This window comes from Cherax quadricarinatus, chromosome 84, assembly GCF_038502225.1.
Source record: "Cherax quadricarinatus isolate ZL_2023a chromosome 84, ASM3850222v1, whole genome shotgun sequence".
Taxonomy (NCBI): domain Eukaryota; kingdom Metazoa; phylum Arthropoda; class Malacostraca; order Decapoda; family Parastacidae; genus Cherax; species Cherax quadricarinatus.
The window spans coordinates 4580935-4595097 of NC_091375.1; the positions used below are offsets into that span (position 1 = coordinate 4580935).

General features: G+C 37.5%; 1 protein-coding gene across 3 annotated transcripts in view; it reads left to right on the forward strand.

Moving 5' to 3' along the window:
* Positions 1-14163, forward strand: part of Klp64D (kinesin-like protein 64D) — a 73115-nt gene that overhangs the window by 37685 nt on the left and 21267 nt on the right. Inside the window, exon 13 of one of the 3 annotated variants that reach the window (XM_053799307.2) lies at positions 2325-2838. The exons of the other annotated variants lie outside the window; for them this stretch is intronic. Coding sequence (XP_053655282.1) covers positions 2325-2480 — 156 coding nt within the window. The 3' untranslated portion in view covers positions 2481-2838. Of the gene's footprint in view, positions 1-2324; positions 2839-14163 lie in introns of those variants that run through there. 3 annotated transcript variants of the gene reach the window in all.

The following is a 14163-nucleotide window of genomic DNA, read 5'->3' on the forward strand; positions in this document are numbered from 1 at the left end:
GACAAATAAGAAAGAGATTTCTTCAGTTTTCACATTTTTTTTGCTTGATATTTTGATACTGTATACGAAGTGTCATTTTGATTGATGCCCATTGATGATTATTTTTCACCTAAATTTATTTTTACTTAACAATGGTTACTCAGTACTATTTTTTTTCATGTCAATCTTCTGCTTGTATTTTATCAATGAATGACATTTTTGTTCTTGTGTTATCTCTTTTGATTTTCTTTATGGATACAGTTACAGATGAGAGCATGATAGTAAATATACCTTTTTTTTTTTTTTTTTTTTTTTTACATAAATAAATTTCACAGTCTAAGAGCTGTTATCTTACCTCAGCTCATTTCACTGCCCAGCCCATCTAAGGTATATTACCCTCCCCATCCCTGGATGCGACCCACACCATTCGGCTAACACCCAGGTACCAACTTACTGCTAGGTAAACAGGGGTAACAAATGTGAGGAAACATGCCCAACATTTCCACCCATACCAGGAATCAAACCCCTGACACTCAGTGTATGAGCTGAGTATACCACCAACTGAGCCACAGGATCTAATATTTTTATAAAGATAGTATTACAGGGGCAGAACTTATTGTATTTATTATTGTTTAATCAAGCTTAATGAGTCTTACACTTGACCCTTGTCTAGCACAGGTTAGGTTAGGTAAGGGTTGTCAGGTTTGTTTCCTGACGCGGGTCTTAGTCATATGATGACCCTCCGTTGGAGCTTTTGGTCATCTGACCGAGGCCTTCCACTGGCTTACCGGTCCACCTCTGTAAAAATTATGGTCTAGCACAGGGCTAACATACTTGAAAAATCACCCTGTAAAATAAAATCTCAATGAATAATAGTGATATGCATCTCCAAATATGCAGGGGCTAAGTGCAGTACTTAGAGATCCCTTGAATTCAGAAATGGTAAGTACAGTATAACTAAATTCCATTTAGTTAAGTTTTACACATACATTAATGAAGATGATGATAATGAAGATGAATGTGATGTGCAGAAATAAGGATGATGTCAGTCTTCTATTGGAAGTCAGCTGGATGATTCCTCTGCAATGTTGTATATATCATAGATGCTGGATTTGACAGTGATTGTTGTACTGTCTAGTGACTGAGGTGCTGATCGTAGTGACTGGTACTGACTAGTGACTATGCTAGCTGTAGTGACTGACTTACTGGTTGTAGTGACTGAGGTGCTGACTGTAATGACTGAGGCACTGATGAACTCCTGTTTGGCTAAAGGCCGACTTTTTTATATATAAATTAACAGGGATTTTGTTGTCATTCAATTCGTATTTTGAAAGTGTGTTCAAAGGAATGACAAATATTGGTAAACCAGATTTAAAGAAAAAATCACTGTCTTTAATGTTCTTTGCCTTGAGTATTGTTTTATATGATGGCAGGTGCTTATGTTACTTCATTTTGGAATGTACCTCATAATTTTCCTTTATGTTAGGTTCTAGTTGAGGTATCTTTGTTATTCTCATATTGCAATAATATGCTTGATGATGATTCTAATTTTTCATTTCTTCATAATGGCAGTTAGAATAAAAATATTTTAACCATTTCTTCAAAATATAATAGCAATCTACACAATCCATACTGTATGTGTGTGTGTGAGCGCATATCTGCACTCATACATACACACACTAAATACAGAAGGCCCTCCACTTTACAGTATTTCACTAATGCAGAGGTTTTCAGTTTTACCCATTCTTCACTTATTCAGACTTCCTAAAATAAATATATTCACTGCTCACTATAACCTTAGGACGAAAATATTTTAAGGTAAGTAAGTAAGTGTGTACTGTATATGCATTTTTTAGGCCTAGCTCTATTGCTCACTTAATATATGATAGTGTAAACATGATATCAGGCTTTTATATGCATTTGAAAGTGAAAAAAAGACTATATTTCACTCTGCAGCAGTATCCCAGAACCTAACCTGCTGTGTAAATGGGTCCTTCCTGTACATACATATATACATACCACTTTCAAGTGGTACAAGTCACTTTGCCCCGTGTACTTTTATACTTTGTTGTCCTTGTAAAATTTCGTCTTGTAGAAAATCTTGAACTTTTTAACTTTACTATTAAAAAAAGATACCTGTTACATTTTTGGAAAACTCTGTGTAAAGTATATGTTAGCAAGTATAGTATAAACCAGTTGGTGTAACCACTAAACTTTTATTTTCTTAGTCATAACCCTTTTAATTAATGTATTGTAGCTTGTTTCTCATTAAAAGCTATACATGTTTTATTTATCATGTTTTCTAGATATAGAAAATCTCTCAAAAATATTTACTTCTGTAACAGGTGGACTCAACCCTGAGAAGTAGGCGGCAGGTCTCTTTAAAAGGACGACAAGTAATATTTGTGGTGCATATTAGAACTAAAATGCACTTTATTATAATTTGCTTGCTAATGGAATTGTCTTTGGGCATTACCATATATATACTGCATATAATTTAAATTTATTTATAAATATGTATAGCCATAGGTGTGGGGCAGTGGAATCAAACTAGTACATGTATATACATAAATTAGTAATACAGTGGACCCTCGACCAGCGATGGCATCGATTAACGATAAATCTGACTAGCGATACATTTTATCGCAAAAATTTTGCCTCGATTAGCGCTAAAAAACTCGACCAACACTATTCCTTCCGTCTGAGACGCGTCCACTTCTGGCCAGTGTTTACAAGCCAGCCAGCCACCGCAGTCGCTTCCAAGCATACAATCGGAACATTTCATATTATCACAGCCTTTTTAGTGATTGCACCTGCAAAATAAGTCACCATGGGCCCCAAGAAAGCTTCTAGTGCCAACCCTACAGCAAAAAGGGTGAGAATTACTATGGATATGAAGAAAGAGATCATTGCTAAGTATGAAAGTGGAGTGCATGTCTCCGAGCTGGCCAGGCTGTACACAAAACCCCAATCAACCATCGCTACTATTGTGGCCAAGAAAACGGCAATCAAGGAAGCTGTTCTTGCCAAAGGTGCAACTATGTTTTCGAAACTGAGATCGCAAGTGATAGAAGATGTTGAGAGACTGTTATTGGTATGGATAAACGAAAAACAGATAGCAGGAGATAGCATCTCTCAAGCGATCATATGTGAAAAGGCTAGGAAGTTGCATGACGATTTAATTAGAAAAATGCCAGCAACTAGTGGTGATGTGAGTGAATTTAAGGCCAGCAAAGGTTGGTTTGAGAGATTTAAGAATCGTAGTGGCATACATAGTGTGATAAGGCATGGTGAGGCTGCCAGTTTGGACCAAAAAGCAGCTGAAAAATATGTGCAGGAATTCAAGGAGTACATAGACAGTGAAGGACTGAAACCTGAACAAGTGTTTAATGGTGACACTGACAATGTTGTGAAACACGTTAGGAATGTCATAAAGGAACGAGAGGTACTGGCCTCTATGGGCAGATATGTTGTGCGACAGAGGTCCAGTGACTCTCAAGCTGGTCCTAGTGGCATTAAAAGAAGGGAAGTAACCCCGAAAAAGGACTTGCCACCTCAAGTCCTATTGGAAGGGGATTCCCCTTCTAAACACTAAGACCATCAACACACTCCCCTCTTCCCATCCCATCAATCATCTCCAGATCTTCAATAAAGGTAAGTGTCATGTAACTGTGCATGTCTTCTTCAGTTTGTGTGTATTAAAATTAATATTTCATGTGTTAAAATTTTTTTTTTTCAATACTTTTGGGTGTCTTGCACGGATTAATTTGATTTCCATTATTTCTTATGGGGAAAATTAACTTGACTAACAATTATTTTGACTAACGATGAGCTCTCAGGAACGGATTAATAGCGTTAGTCGAGGGTCCACTGTATTTACACAAGGCCCATATTACACTTAGGGTTTCAGATAAGACTTAAGTCAGCGCAGGCATTTTATTAAATATATTCGTCAGTATGCAAGATGCAATGCACTATTTGTATAATGTTAAACTTCAGTTTATAATACAGAACTTGCCATATGCTAATTATCAAGTGTTATGCATACACTCCTAACCAGTACAGTACTGCTAACAGTTTTTTTAATTAATGTTTTCTGAGATAGTTTATGATTTATGGACAGTGTTGATTTCAGGTTACTACAGAAACCATGCTCTACTGTAACTAAATACTGCACAGATCCACCATCACAAATCTGGTTCCATCAGTTATTTGGCACAAATTTCAGCTAGCATAATTTCAAATTTGCAGGGTCACCACACCAACCTACTGGTACTGTTTGGTGGTACTACTTGCTACATAAGTGATTCCAATTTCTTTTTCTCCATTTATTGTTATAACCTGCTTACTTTTAGCCCTAGCCATGGTTGCAACGAATAAAAGAAATGCTTCTCGTTGTGTAAAGCACCTACACAGTACATTGTCCATTAAAGATAAGGTGGCTTTGAAGCCACTGTCAGTTGCCATGAGCTCAGCCTTGTGATGCTGGGGAATATGCTTTATTATTATGCTAATATCAACACTAAGGCTTATTTGCCTATCACAATTGATCTAATATGACATATTAAACAATATAAATAACACAAAAATATGTTAAATACCCCAGAATGAAAAATATTTGGCATAATACCGAGCAGTTCAATGGAGGTATGAAGAGGATATTGGATACAAGTACCATCCTCCTATCTCTTGTCTTGGAGCTTATATTAGAGAAAACAGTGCGTAGCATAGGGCTAACTGTGATATACACTCGTAATGCACCATAAAACTGAAACAAAAGAGCTATTTTCTCTACATAGATTATCATAGCAACATATGTGTAGAGAACATAGGATGACCCAAAAAAGTCAGACAGTGGCTTATTTCTAGTACTTGGCTTGGGCTTGCAATATATGATTTTTGGTAAATATTTTTTGTCAGTTATTTGTTGGGCTATCTTATTGAAACTTGGGCAGTGTATGATGGAAAGATGCTTCTTAACGTACACCAAAAACGAAAAAAAATCAGATGATAAATAATGGAGTTCACTTCTCGGCTATTAGCCGCCCATTAGCGGTATATTTTCGTATGGTATTTATGGGTGTATTCTCGTTTTTTTGGTCTCGTTTGATAGAATGGAAGATATATTACAGAAATAGATATGATTTTGATTGGTTTCACGTTGAAAAGTACTTTGAAATTGAGCTCAGAGTAGTGGAAATGTTTGTTTTTTGCCGATATTCAATGAACTTTCTTGTGTAAGTCAAATTGGTTAACTTTATTAAATGTATTCTAATCTAACCACTCTGTAATCCGGCACGCTACAGGCCCCAGTGATGCCGGATTTGTGATGGCGGACCTGTACCTTGATTTAATGAAATTTGGAAATATGGAACAAAATCCATTGGGTCAGTTGTATAATTAAGTTAGAAAACTTTAACCTTTGAATTTTAATTCAAAGGAAGCATAGTACAGTATTTCCAAATATTGGAAATACTATACTGCAATTTCCTTTTAAATATAAAGGGTTTGCATTATATAAGTGTTGTTGGAGGTTCCAGCAGGTGTTTGTGAGATTGTTAGATTTGAGAGAGTGGGGACAAGTGCTTTCCAGCATTTGATGTGTTGTTGGAGTATGAGAAAAGTAACTTTTATGAAGAGTACTCAAGAAAACAAATTAGTTGAGCTTGAATCCTGCAAGTAGGAAGTATAGTGCTTGCATTCTGAGAGTGGGGATGTTGCAGTATAGAGAGTCATTTAGACTGCAAAGGCGGTGCGTTTCTGGCAGAACAGCTATTGAAGGAATTGCTGAACGTGTTTTTTTTTTTTTTTTTTTTTTTTTTTTAGGGTAACCCTAACCTGGTGGGAGAGAGCCAATGTGTTAAAAAGTGTGTGATCGGGAAAGATTACATTATACATAGCTACAGCTAAGAAGAGATTAAAATATAAATAAGATGAATTACAGTGGATGAGATTGTATATTGTAAACATTGCAAAACTATTGAGGAGTTGGAATGTTCATACCCGAAGCCAGTGGTGGACCTACATTTTTGGGGCACCAAAGCTTGAACTGTTTTGAGGGGTCCCTTTGCAACCAGCAGTGGCTAGCCTATATGATATTTTAATAACCTTTTAATTTTTATTTTAACTATTATTTGGTACTGAATTACACTATATTATTATTTTAAAAAAAACTTCTCATACAGTAGACTCAAAATTTTTAAGCAATGTGGCCTAAAGTGGCTTCTGGGGCCCCTCTGGGATTAGGGGCCCTCAAGCTTAACCTTCATTAGTTTCATAGTAGATCCGCCCCTGCACAGAGCATATCAGAGTCCCGGATAAATGGAGGTAAATGCTGTGTGTTTGATAGGAGTGAATGGAGACAAATGGTTTTTAATACTTGACGTGCTGTTGGAGTGTGAGCAAAGTAACATTTATGAAGGGGTTCAGGGAAACCGGTTAGACGGACTTGAGTCCTGGAGATGGGAAGTACAGTGCCTGCACTCTGAAGGACGGGTGTTAATGTTGCAGTTTAAAAACTGTAGTGTAAAGCACCCTTCTGGCAAGACAGTGATGGAGTGAATGATGGTGAAAGTTTTTCTTTTTTGGGCCACCCTGCCTTGGTGGGAATCGGCCAGTGTGATAAAAAAAAAAAAAAATGCTGCTGTCAAGTATGCTATGTGACTACTCTTACCTTGGTGACTTTCTAGGAAAAAGTCATCAAGTTTGGCTTCCCTCCTTCCATAGGAATAGTTAACATTGATGACTTTTTTGTAATTTGTTTTATTTCTATATTTGCAGTAAGGTAAACCCTTGATTTAATGGACTTAATAAAGGGGCTGGTGACCAGTAATGGTGATTGTGGTGAATAGAGATGAGGTTGTTTTGACATGATAGCAACAAAAGGCATTTCTGTAACCAGCAGATTTTGTTGTTTCTGAATCCAGTAATCCAGTGGATTTAGTCCCATATTTCCATAGTTCTTTAAATCAAGGCATGCTAAATCTAGGGTTTACTTACTGCATTTTATTCAGTGAATGAGTTTAGCTTTACTGTGTTTTAAGTGGTTGTATTTCTTTGATTGTGTAGGTCTTTATTGTACAGAGTGCTAAATAAATAACGTTTTGGTTTCAGTGCCCTGCAAATCACACACTCCCTTCTTTTCCATAATCCATGAAAAATGTGTTGAGGGGGCAGGAGGAAATTAAGTAAAAACAAATTTTGTGAGATAATGCTTGCACAAAACACTTTAATTAGTATATGATAGCAGTGAAATGGAACCCCTTAGCACCTTAACATGTTAAGCTTAGTGAAACAGAACACCTTAACATGTTAAGCTTAGATAACAGTGAAATGGAAAACCTTAACATGTAAAGCTTAGATACCAGTGAAATGGAAAACCTTAGTATGTTAAGCTTAGATAGAAGTGGTATGGAAGCAATGAAATTTGTTTTAACAGAGTAATTTTTAATCTGTATACTTTATGGTGTTAAATTACTTACATGCATTGATAATTATAATTTTGCACAAAAAAAAAAACTTTCTGCACAGTATATACCTGATGTGTAGGAATTACAAGATAACAGTAAGATAAAAATTAATTACTTTTTTTTCAACAAATTGGCCATATCCCACCAAGGCAGGGTGACCCAAAAAGAAAAACAAAAGTTTCTCTTTTTAAAATTAGTAATGTATACAGGAGAAGGGGTTACTAGCCCCTCATACCCGGCATTTTAGTTGCCTCTTACGACATGCATGACTTTTGGAGGAAGAATTCTATTCCACATCCCCATGGAGATAAGAGGAAATGAACTAGCAAGAAAATAGAAGAAAATCCAGAGGGGTGTGGACATGCATGCTTGTACATGCATGTGTAGTGTGACCTAAGTGTAAGTAGAGGTAGCAAGACATACCTGAAATCTTACATGTAAAATTAATTACAGTGGAACCTCTACTTGCGAGTTTAATCCGTTCCAAGACCTTGTTCGCAACTGGATTTGCTCGTTTGCAGAGTCAATTTTCCTCACTTAAATTAATTGAAATGCAATTAATCCATTCCGGTGGAATTCTGTACTTCAATAATTTCGCTAATATCAACTCTACGGCTTATTTATCTATCTCACTTCATCTAATATGACATAATAAACAATATAAATAACATAGAAACCTGATATATACTCTAAAATGAATAAAATATGTCATTCATGTAGTGGTATGTGCGGTGTCGGTGGTGGTCGAGAGTTTGTCTGGAGACCGGACAAAATACTTCTTGAATAATTTTGCTAATATCATCTATATGGCTTATTTATCTATCACAGCTCATCTAATATGACATAGCAATCAAAATTATATCTATTTCTGTAATATATCTTCCATTCTATCAAATGAGACCAAAAAAATGAGAATACAACCATAAAAACCATTCAAAATTACCACTAAGGGGTGGCTAATTGCTGAGAAGTGAACTCAATTATTTATGCTTAGATTTCTTTCATTTTTGGTGTACGTTAAGAAGCATCTTTCTACCATACATTGCCCAAGTTTCAATAAGATAGTCCAACAAGCAAATGAGATACAATTCCCAAAATCAAGAGCAAGAGTCCCTCACCAGTGTCAAGGAACCTGCCTTGAGGTTTGCTCGCTTATGGAAGCAAAAAATTGACCCATCGACTGCTCGTATTTAGAAAAACTCGCACGTGGACACACTCGCAAGTAGAGGTTCCACTGTACTGTATATGTATATATGAAGTAATAAAGAAGATAAATATGTATCAAATAATAACAGTAGTAACAGCGATATATACATACAGTGGACCCCCGCATAACGATTACCTCCAAATGTGACCAATTATGTAAGTGTATTTATGTAAGTGCGTTTGTACGTGTATGTTTGGGGGTCTGAAATGGACTAATCTACTTCACAATATTTCTTATGGGAACAAATTCGGTCAGTACTGGCACCTGAACATACTTCTGGAGTGAAAAAATATCGTTAACCGGGGGTCCACAGAGGCAGTAATTTCATGCACTGGTCAGGGAGGTATACCATCTTTTAGGAGTGAAGAAGAGCAGAATGTAAGTGTGGGGGAGGTACGTGAGGCATTACGTAAAATGAAAGGGGGTAAAGCAGCTGGAACTGATGGGATCATGACAGAAATGTTAAAAGCAGGGGGGGATATTGTGTTGGAGTGGTTGGTACTTTTGTTTAATAAATGTATGAAAGAGGGGAAGGTACCTAGGGATTGGCAGAGAGCATGTATAGTTCCTTTATATAAAGGGAAAGGGGACAAAAGAGACTGTAAAAATTATAGAGGAATAAGCTTACTGAGTATACCAGGAAAAGTGTATGGTAGGGTTATAATTGAAAGAATTAGAGGTAAGACAGAATGTAGGATTGCGGATGAGCAAGGAGGTTTCAGAGTGGGTAGGGGATGTGTAGATCAGGTGTTTACATTGAAGCATATATGTGAACAGTATTTAGATAAAGATAGGGAAGTTTTTATTGCATTTATGGATTTAGAAAAGGCATATGATAGAGTGGATAGAGGAGCAATGTGGCAGATGTTGCAAGTATGTGGAATAGGTGGTAAGTTATTAAATGCTGTAAAGAGTTTTTATGAGGATAGTGAGGCTCAGGTTAGGGTGTGTAGAAGAGAGGGAGACTACTTCCCGGTAAAAGTAGGTCTTAGACAGGGATGTGTAATGTCACCATGGTTGTTTAATATATTTATAGATGGGGTTGTAAAGGAAGTAAATGCTAGGGTGTTTGGGAGAGGGGTGGGATTAAATTATGGGGAATCAAATTCAAAATGGGAATTGACACAGTTACTTTTTGCTGATGATACTGTGCTTATGGGAGATTCTAAAGAAAAATTGCAAAGGTTAGTGGATGAGTTTGGGAATGTGTGTAAAGGTAGAAAGTTGAAAGTGAACATAGAAAAGAGTAAGGTGATGAGGGTGTCAAATGATTTAGATAAAGAAAAATTGGATATCAAATTGGGGAGGAGGAGTATGGAAGAAGTGAATGTTTTCAGATACTTGGGAGTTGACATGTCGGCGGATGGATTTATGAAGGATGAGGTTAATCATAGAATTGATGAGGGAAAAAAGGTGAGTGGCGCATTGAGGTATATGTGGAGTCAAAAAACGTTATCTATGGAGGCAAAGAAGGGAATGTATGAAAGTATAGTAGTACCAACACTCTTATATGGGTGTGAAGCTTGGGTGGTAAATGCAGCAGCGAGGAGACGGTTGGAGGCAGTGATGTCCTGTTTAAGGGCAATGTGTGGTGTAAATATTATGCAGAAAATTCGGAGTGTGGAAATTAGGAGAAGGTGTGGAGTTAATAAAAGTATTAGTCAGAGGGCAGAAGAGGGGTTGTTGAGGTGGTTTGGTCATTTAGAGAGAATGGATCAAAGTAGAATGACATGGAAAGCATATAAATCTATAGGGGAAGGAAGGCAGGGTAGGGGTCGTCCTCGAAAGGGTTGGAGAGAGGGGGTAAAGGAGGTTTTGTGGGCAAGGGGCTTGGACTTCCAGCAAGCGTGCGTGAGCGTGTTAGATAGGAGTGAATGGAGACGAATGGTACTTGGGACCTGACGATCTGTTGGAGTGTGAGCAGGGTAATATTTAGTGAAGGGATTCAGGGAAACCGGTTATTTTCATATAGTCGAACTTGAGTCCTGGAAATGGGAAGTACAATGCCTGCACTTTAAAGGAGGGGTTTGGGATATTGGCAGTTTGGAGGGATATGTTGTGTATCTTTATATGTGTATGCTTCTAGACTGTTGTATTCTGAGCACCTCTGCAAAAACAGTGATAATGTGCGAGTGTGGTGAAAGTGTTGAATGATGATGAAAGTATTTTCTTTTTGGGGATTTTCTTTCTTTTTTTGGGTCACCCTGCCTCGGTGGGAGACGGCTGACTTGTTAAAAAAAAAAAAAAAATTTTTAGATTTTCTATTTTTTTTAATATTGTACAGCTTTTGATATTTTCTGGTAGTAGTAACCCATTCTAAATGTTTTCCTCTTAATTTGCAGTGTCTATACAGGTTTAGTCATGTGGATAGGAATATTAAAGAGGTACAAGTCTCCCTCCACATTCGTGAGTTCCACTTTCATGGGCTTCGAACATTCGCAAATGACCAGCCGCCCAGTCATATTTAAAATATGTCATTACATATGTTAGGAATTGTGGTAGTGGCACAGTTTGTTTGGAAATAAGACAAGATAGTCCTTCAATATGACACTAATATCAACTCTACGGCTTATTTATCTATCACAGTTCATCTAATATGACATAATAAATAATATTAATAACATAAAAACATGACATATACTCCAGAATGAATAAAATATGTCATTAAGTATGTCACGAGTGTTGTGTTGTTGGGTGTATAAGGGCCACTGAGAGCATAAGCCTTACATATTGGTGTTGGAGACAGCAGCAGAAATGGTGGTGTTGTCAGTTGCCCTATATAATTCCAACAACATTGGAGGAGTTAGGTTTGTGCTGTCCTTTTTCCGTTGATTAATCTTTTAACTTACTTGCTACACTGTTAATGCTACACTTTCACTGGCTGGCGCTATAGCCTTTATCGACTTGTGCTGCTTTAGTATCGTACACATCATAGAATTACTGAATCACTGAAGAAGACACATTCTCCCCTCTTTTCCCTCCTCCACTTTGGTACTCTGCTAAAAGTTCTTTCTTGAATTCTATGGTCTTTCTCACCTTCTTTACCGAAGGGCTGGCATTAGCATAATATTTTACGATGTTTTCATATGTTTTGTGATTGTTCATGGTTCAATAGGTTAAGGTAGCAGTATTGTTAGGCTAAGTAAATGCTATTATTATATTTCCTTACAATATACACTGGAACCTTGACTTATGAGTGTCCCAATGTGTGAGTTTTTTGAGATTCGAGCCATCGCTCGGCCGATTTTTTGTTCTGAGTTATGAGCCAGCTCCCCCGCTTCCCCCTCAACCCAAAACCTGCTCACTTCTCTTGTTTATCTATGATTTCATGCTTTAATTCCATGGAAATCATCCTGTTTTTCTTCTCAGCACTGTCCTTTACATTTACTTTCTTAGGACCCATGCTTAGAAAAACGAAATTTGGCCAAATGACTGTAAAAAATGTAAGCAAAGCATGAGAGAAATATTTCCACACTGAGGTAAACAGTGCACTGAGTTGGTGTAAGTGGTTCGGGCACTGCAACATCATGGGATCTTGGTACAAAGATTTCAACGCTTGCCCAACCTTCGGACGACGACCTACTTACACAAGTGGCAGGTCCCACTGTGATCCCACCTCCTCCTGCTTCAACTCATCTGACTGCCGTATATAAGCCACCTCTCTGGCCCTATGCTGCACTTCCTACAAGAGTGATGGACTGAACACATCTATTCCAGGTTGAAGGACTGATTACCTCGAACTCCTCCTCTCCTTACCCATTTCTACTTTGTATTGGACTGATGAAGCCACTGTGTGGCGAAACGTTTCTTCAATAAAGATTCCCATGTGTTGCACAAGTGTCTCAATTCTTCAAAACAAATTGTATCATCACTCGTCATATTATGGCTTATTTTATTCATTCTAGAGTATATATCATGTTTCCTCTGTTAATTATATTGTTTGTCATATTAGATGAATTGTGATAGATAAATAAGCCTTTGAGTTGTTATATTGAAATATTTTGTCCTGCCGCTGGGACGGATTAATGGCATTTCAATTAATTTAAATGAGGAAAATTAATTTGATATATGAGCAAATTGAGTTACGAGCTAGGTCATGGAATGGATTAAACTCGTAAGTCAAGGTTCCACTGTATATGTACACCAAACTTTTGCGATTTTTCAACATTCGCGAGGTTCTTGATCCCCTGGCCCTCATGAATGTGGAGGGAGACCTGTATTTATTTGTGATGTCCATAGTTCTGTTTCAGCTCTAGAAAAATTCTAAAGACTGAATTAGGAATACAGATGAAGTCTTGGAAGTTAGGAGGAGGTGCAGGATTACCAAAACTGTTGTCCAGAGGGCTGAGGAAGGGTTGTTGAGGTGGTTCGGGCATGTAAAGAGAATGGAGCGAAACAGAATGACTTCAAGAGTGTATCAGTCTGTAGTGGAAGGAAGGCGGGGTAGGGGTCGGCCTAGGAAAGGTTGGAGGGAGGGGGTAAAGGAGGTTTTGTGTACGAGGGGCTTGGACTTCCAGCAGGCATGCGTGAGCGTTTTTGATAGGAGTGAATGGAGACAAATGGTTTTTAATACTTGACGTGCTGTTGGAGTGTGAGCAAAGTAACATTTATGAAGGGATTCAGGGAAACTGGCAGGCCGGACTTGAGTCCTGGAGATGGGAAGTACAGTGCCTGCACTCTGAAGGACGGGTGTTAATGTTGCAGTTTAAAAACTGTAGTGTAAAGCACCCTTCTGGCAAGACAGTGATGGAGTGAATGATGGTGAAAGTTTTTCTTTTTTCGGGCCGCCCTGCCTTGGTGGGAATCGGCCAGTGTGTTAAAAAAAATAATAAAAAATGAAGTCTTACAGATGTACAATTGGTGCCATAAATATTCATGCCCATAAGTACACCTTTGGCAGATTATTTACTTGACAGATTAGAGAAGTGACAGGGCAGCTTTTGTATGGAAGATGGTGCCCCTTGCCATATTAACAAAGACATAAAGAATTGATTAAAATATTGTGATTTTTTTTCCATACTTTAATGACTGACCTGGAAAGTTACTGAACTTAAATCCAGTAGAGAACATTTGGAAACCTGTTAAGTGTAAACTTCATGGTGTGAATGTGCCTTCGAACCTCAAATTCTCGAGTGCTATTAAGCAGGTGTAGGAGGGTATTTGTTTCTGTCCTCCATAAGTTAGCCTTATTAGTACCTAGGAGACTTGAGAAGTGCATCAAGAGTAAGGATAATCATATGAAATACTAGTTTAGGTAAGAAACAAATTGAACTAATAGGGGGAAAAAATGTCTGAGTGTTTGCCAATCCTTTCATTGTGTAAACCACCGAAATTAATGTTACACAAATAACCCGCAAATAGGAGAGAGGAGCTTGCGACAATGTTTTGATCTGACTTGGACCATTTGCAAAATTAATACTGCTCTCAGTGTTTTACTTAAAAAAAAAAATCTTAAATGGTAGAGAAACTTTTTCTGGAGGTAATAACACCAAAAGTACAAAATTTGAT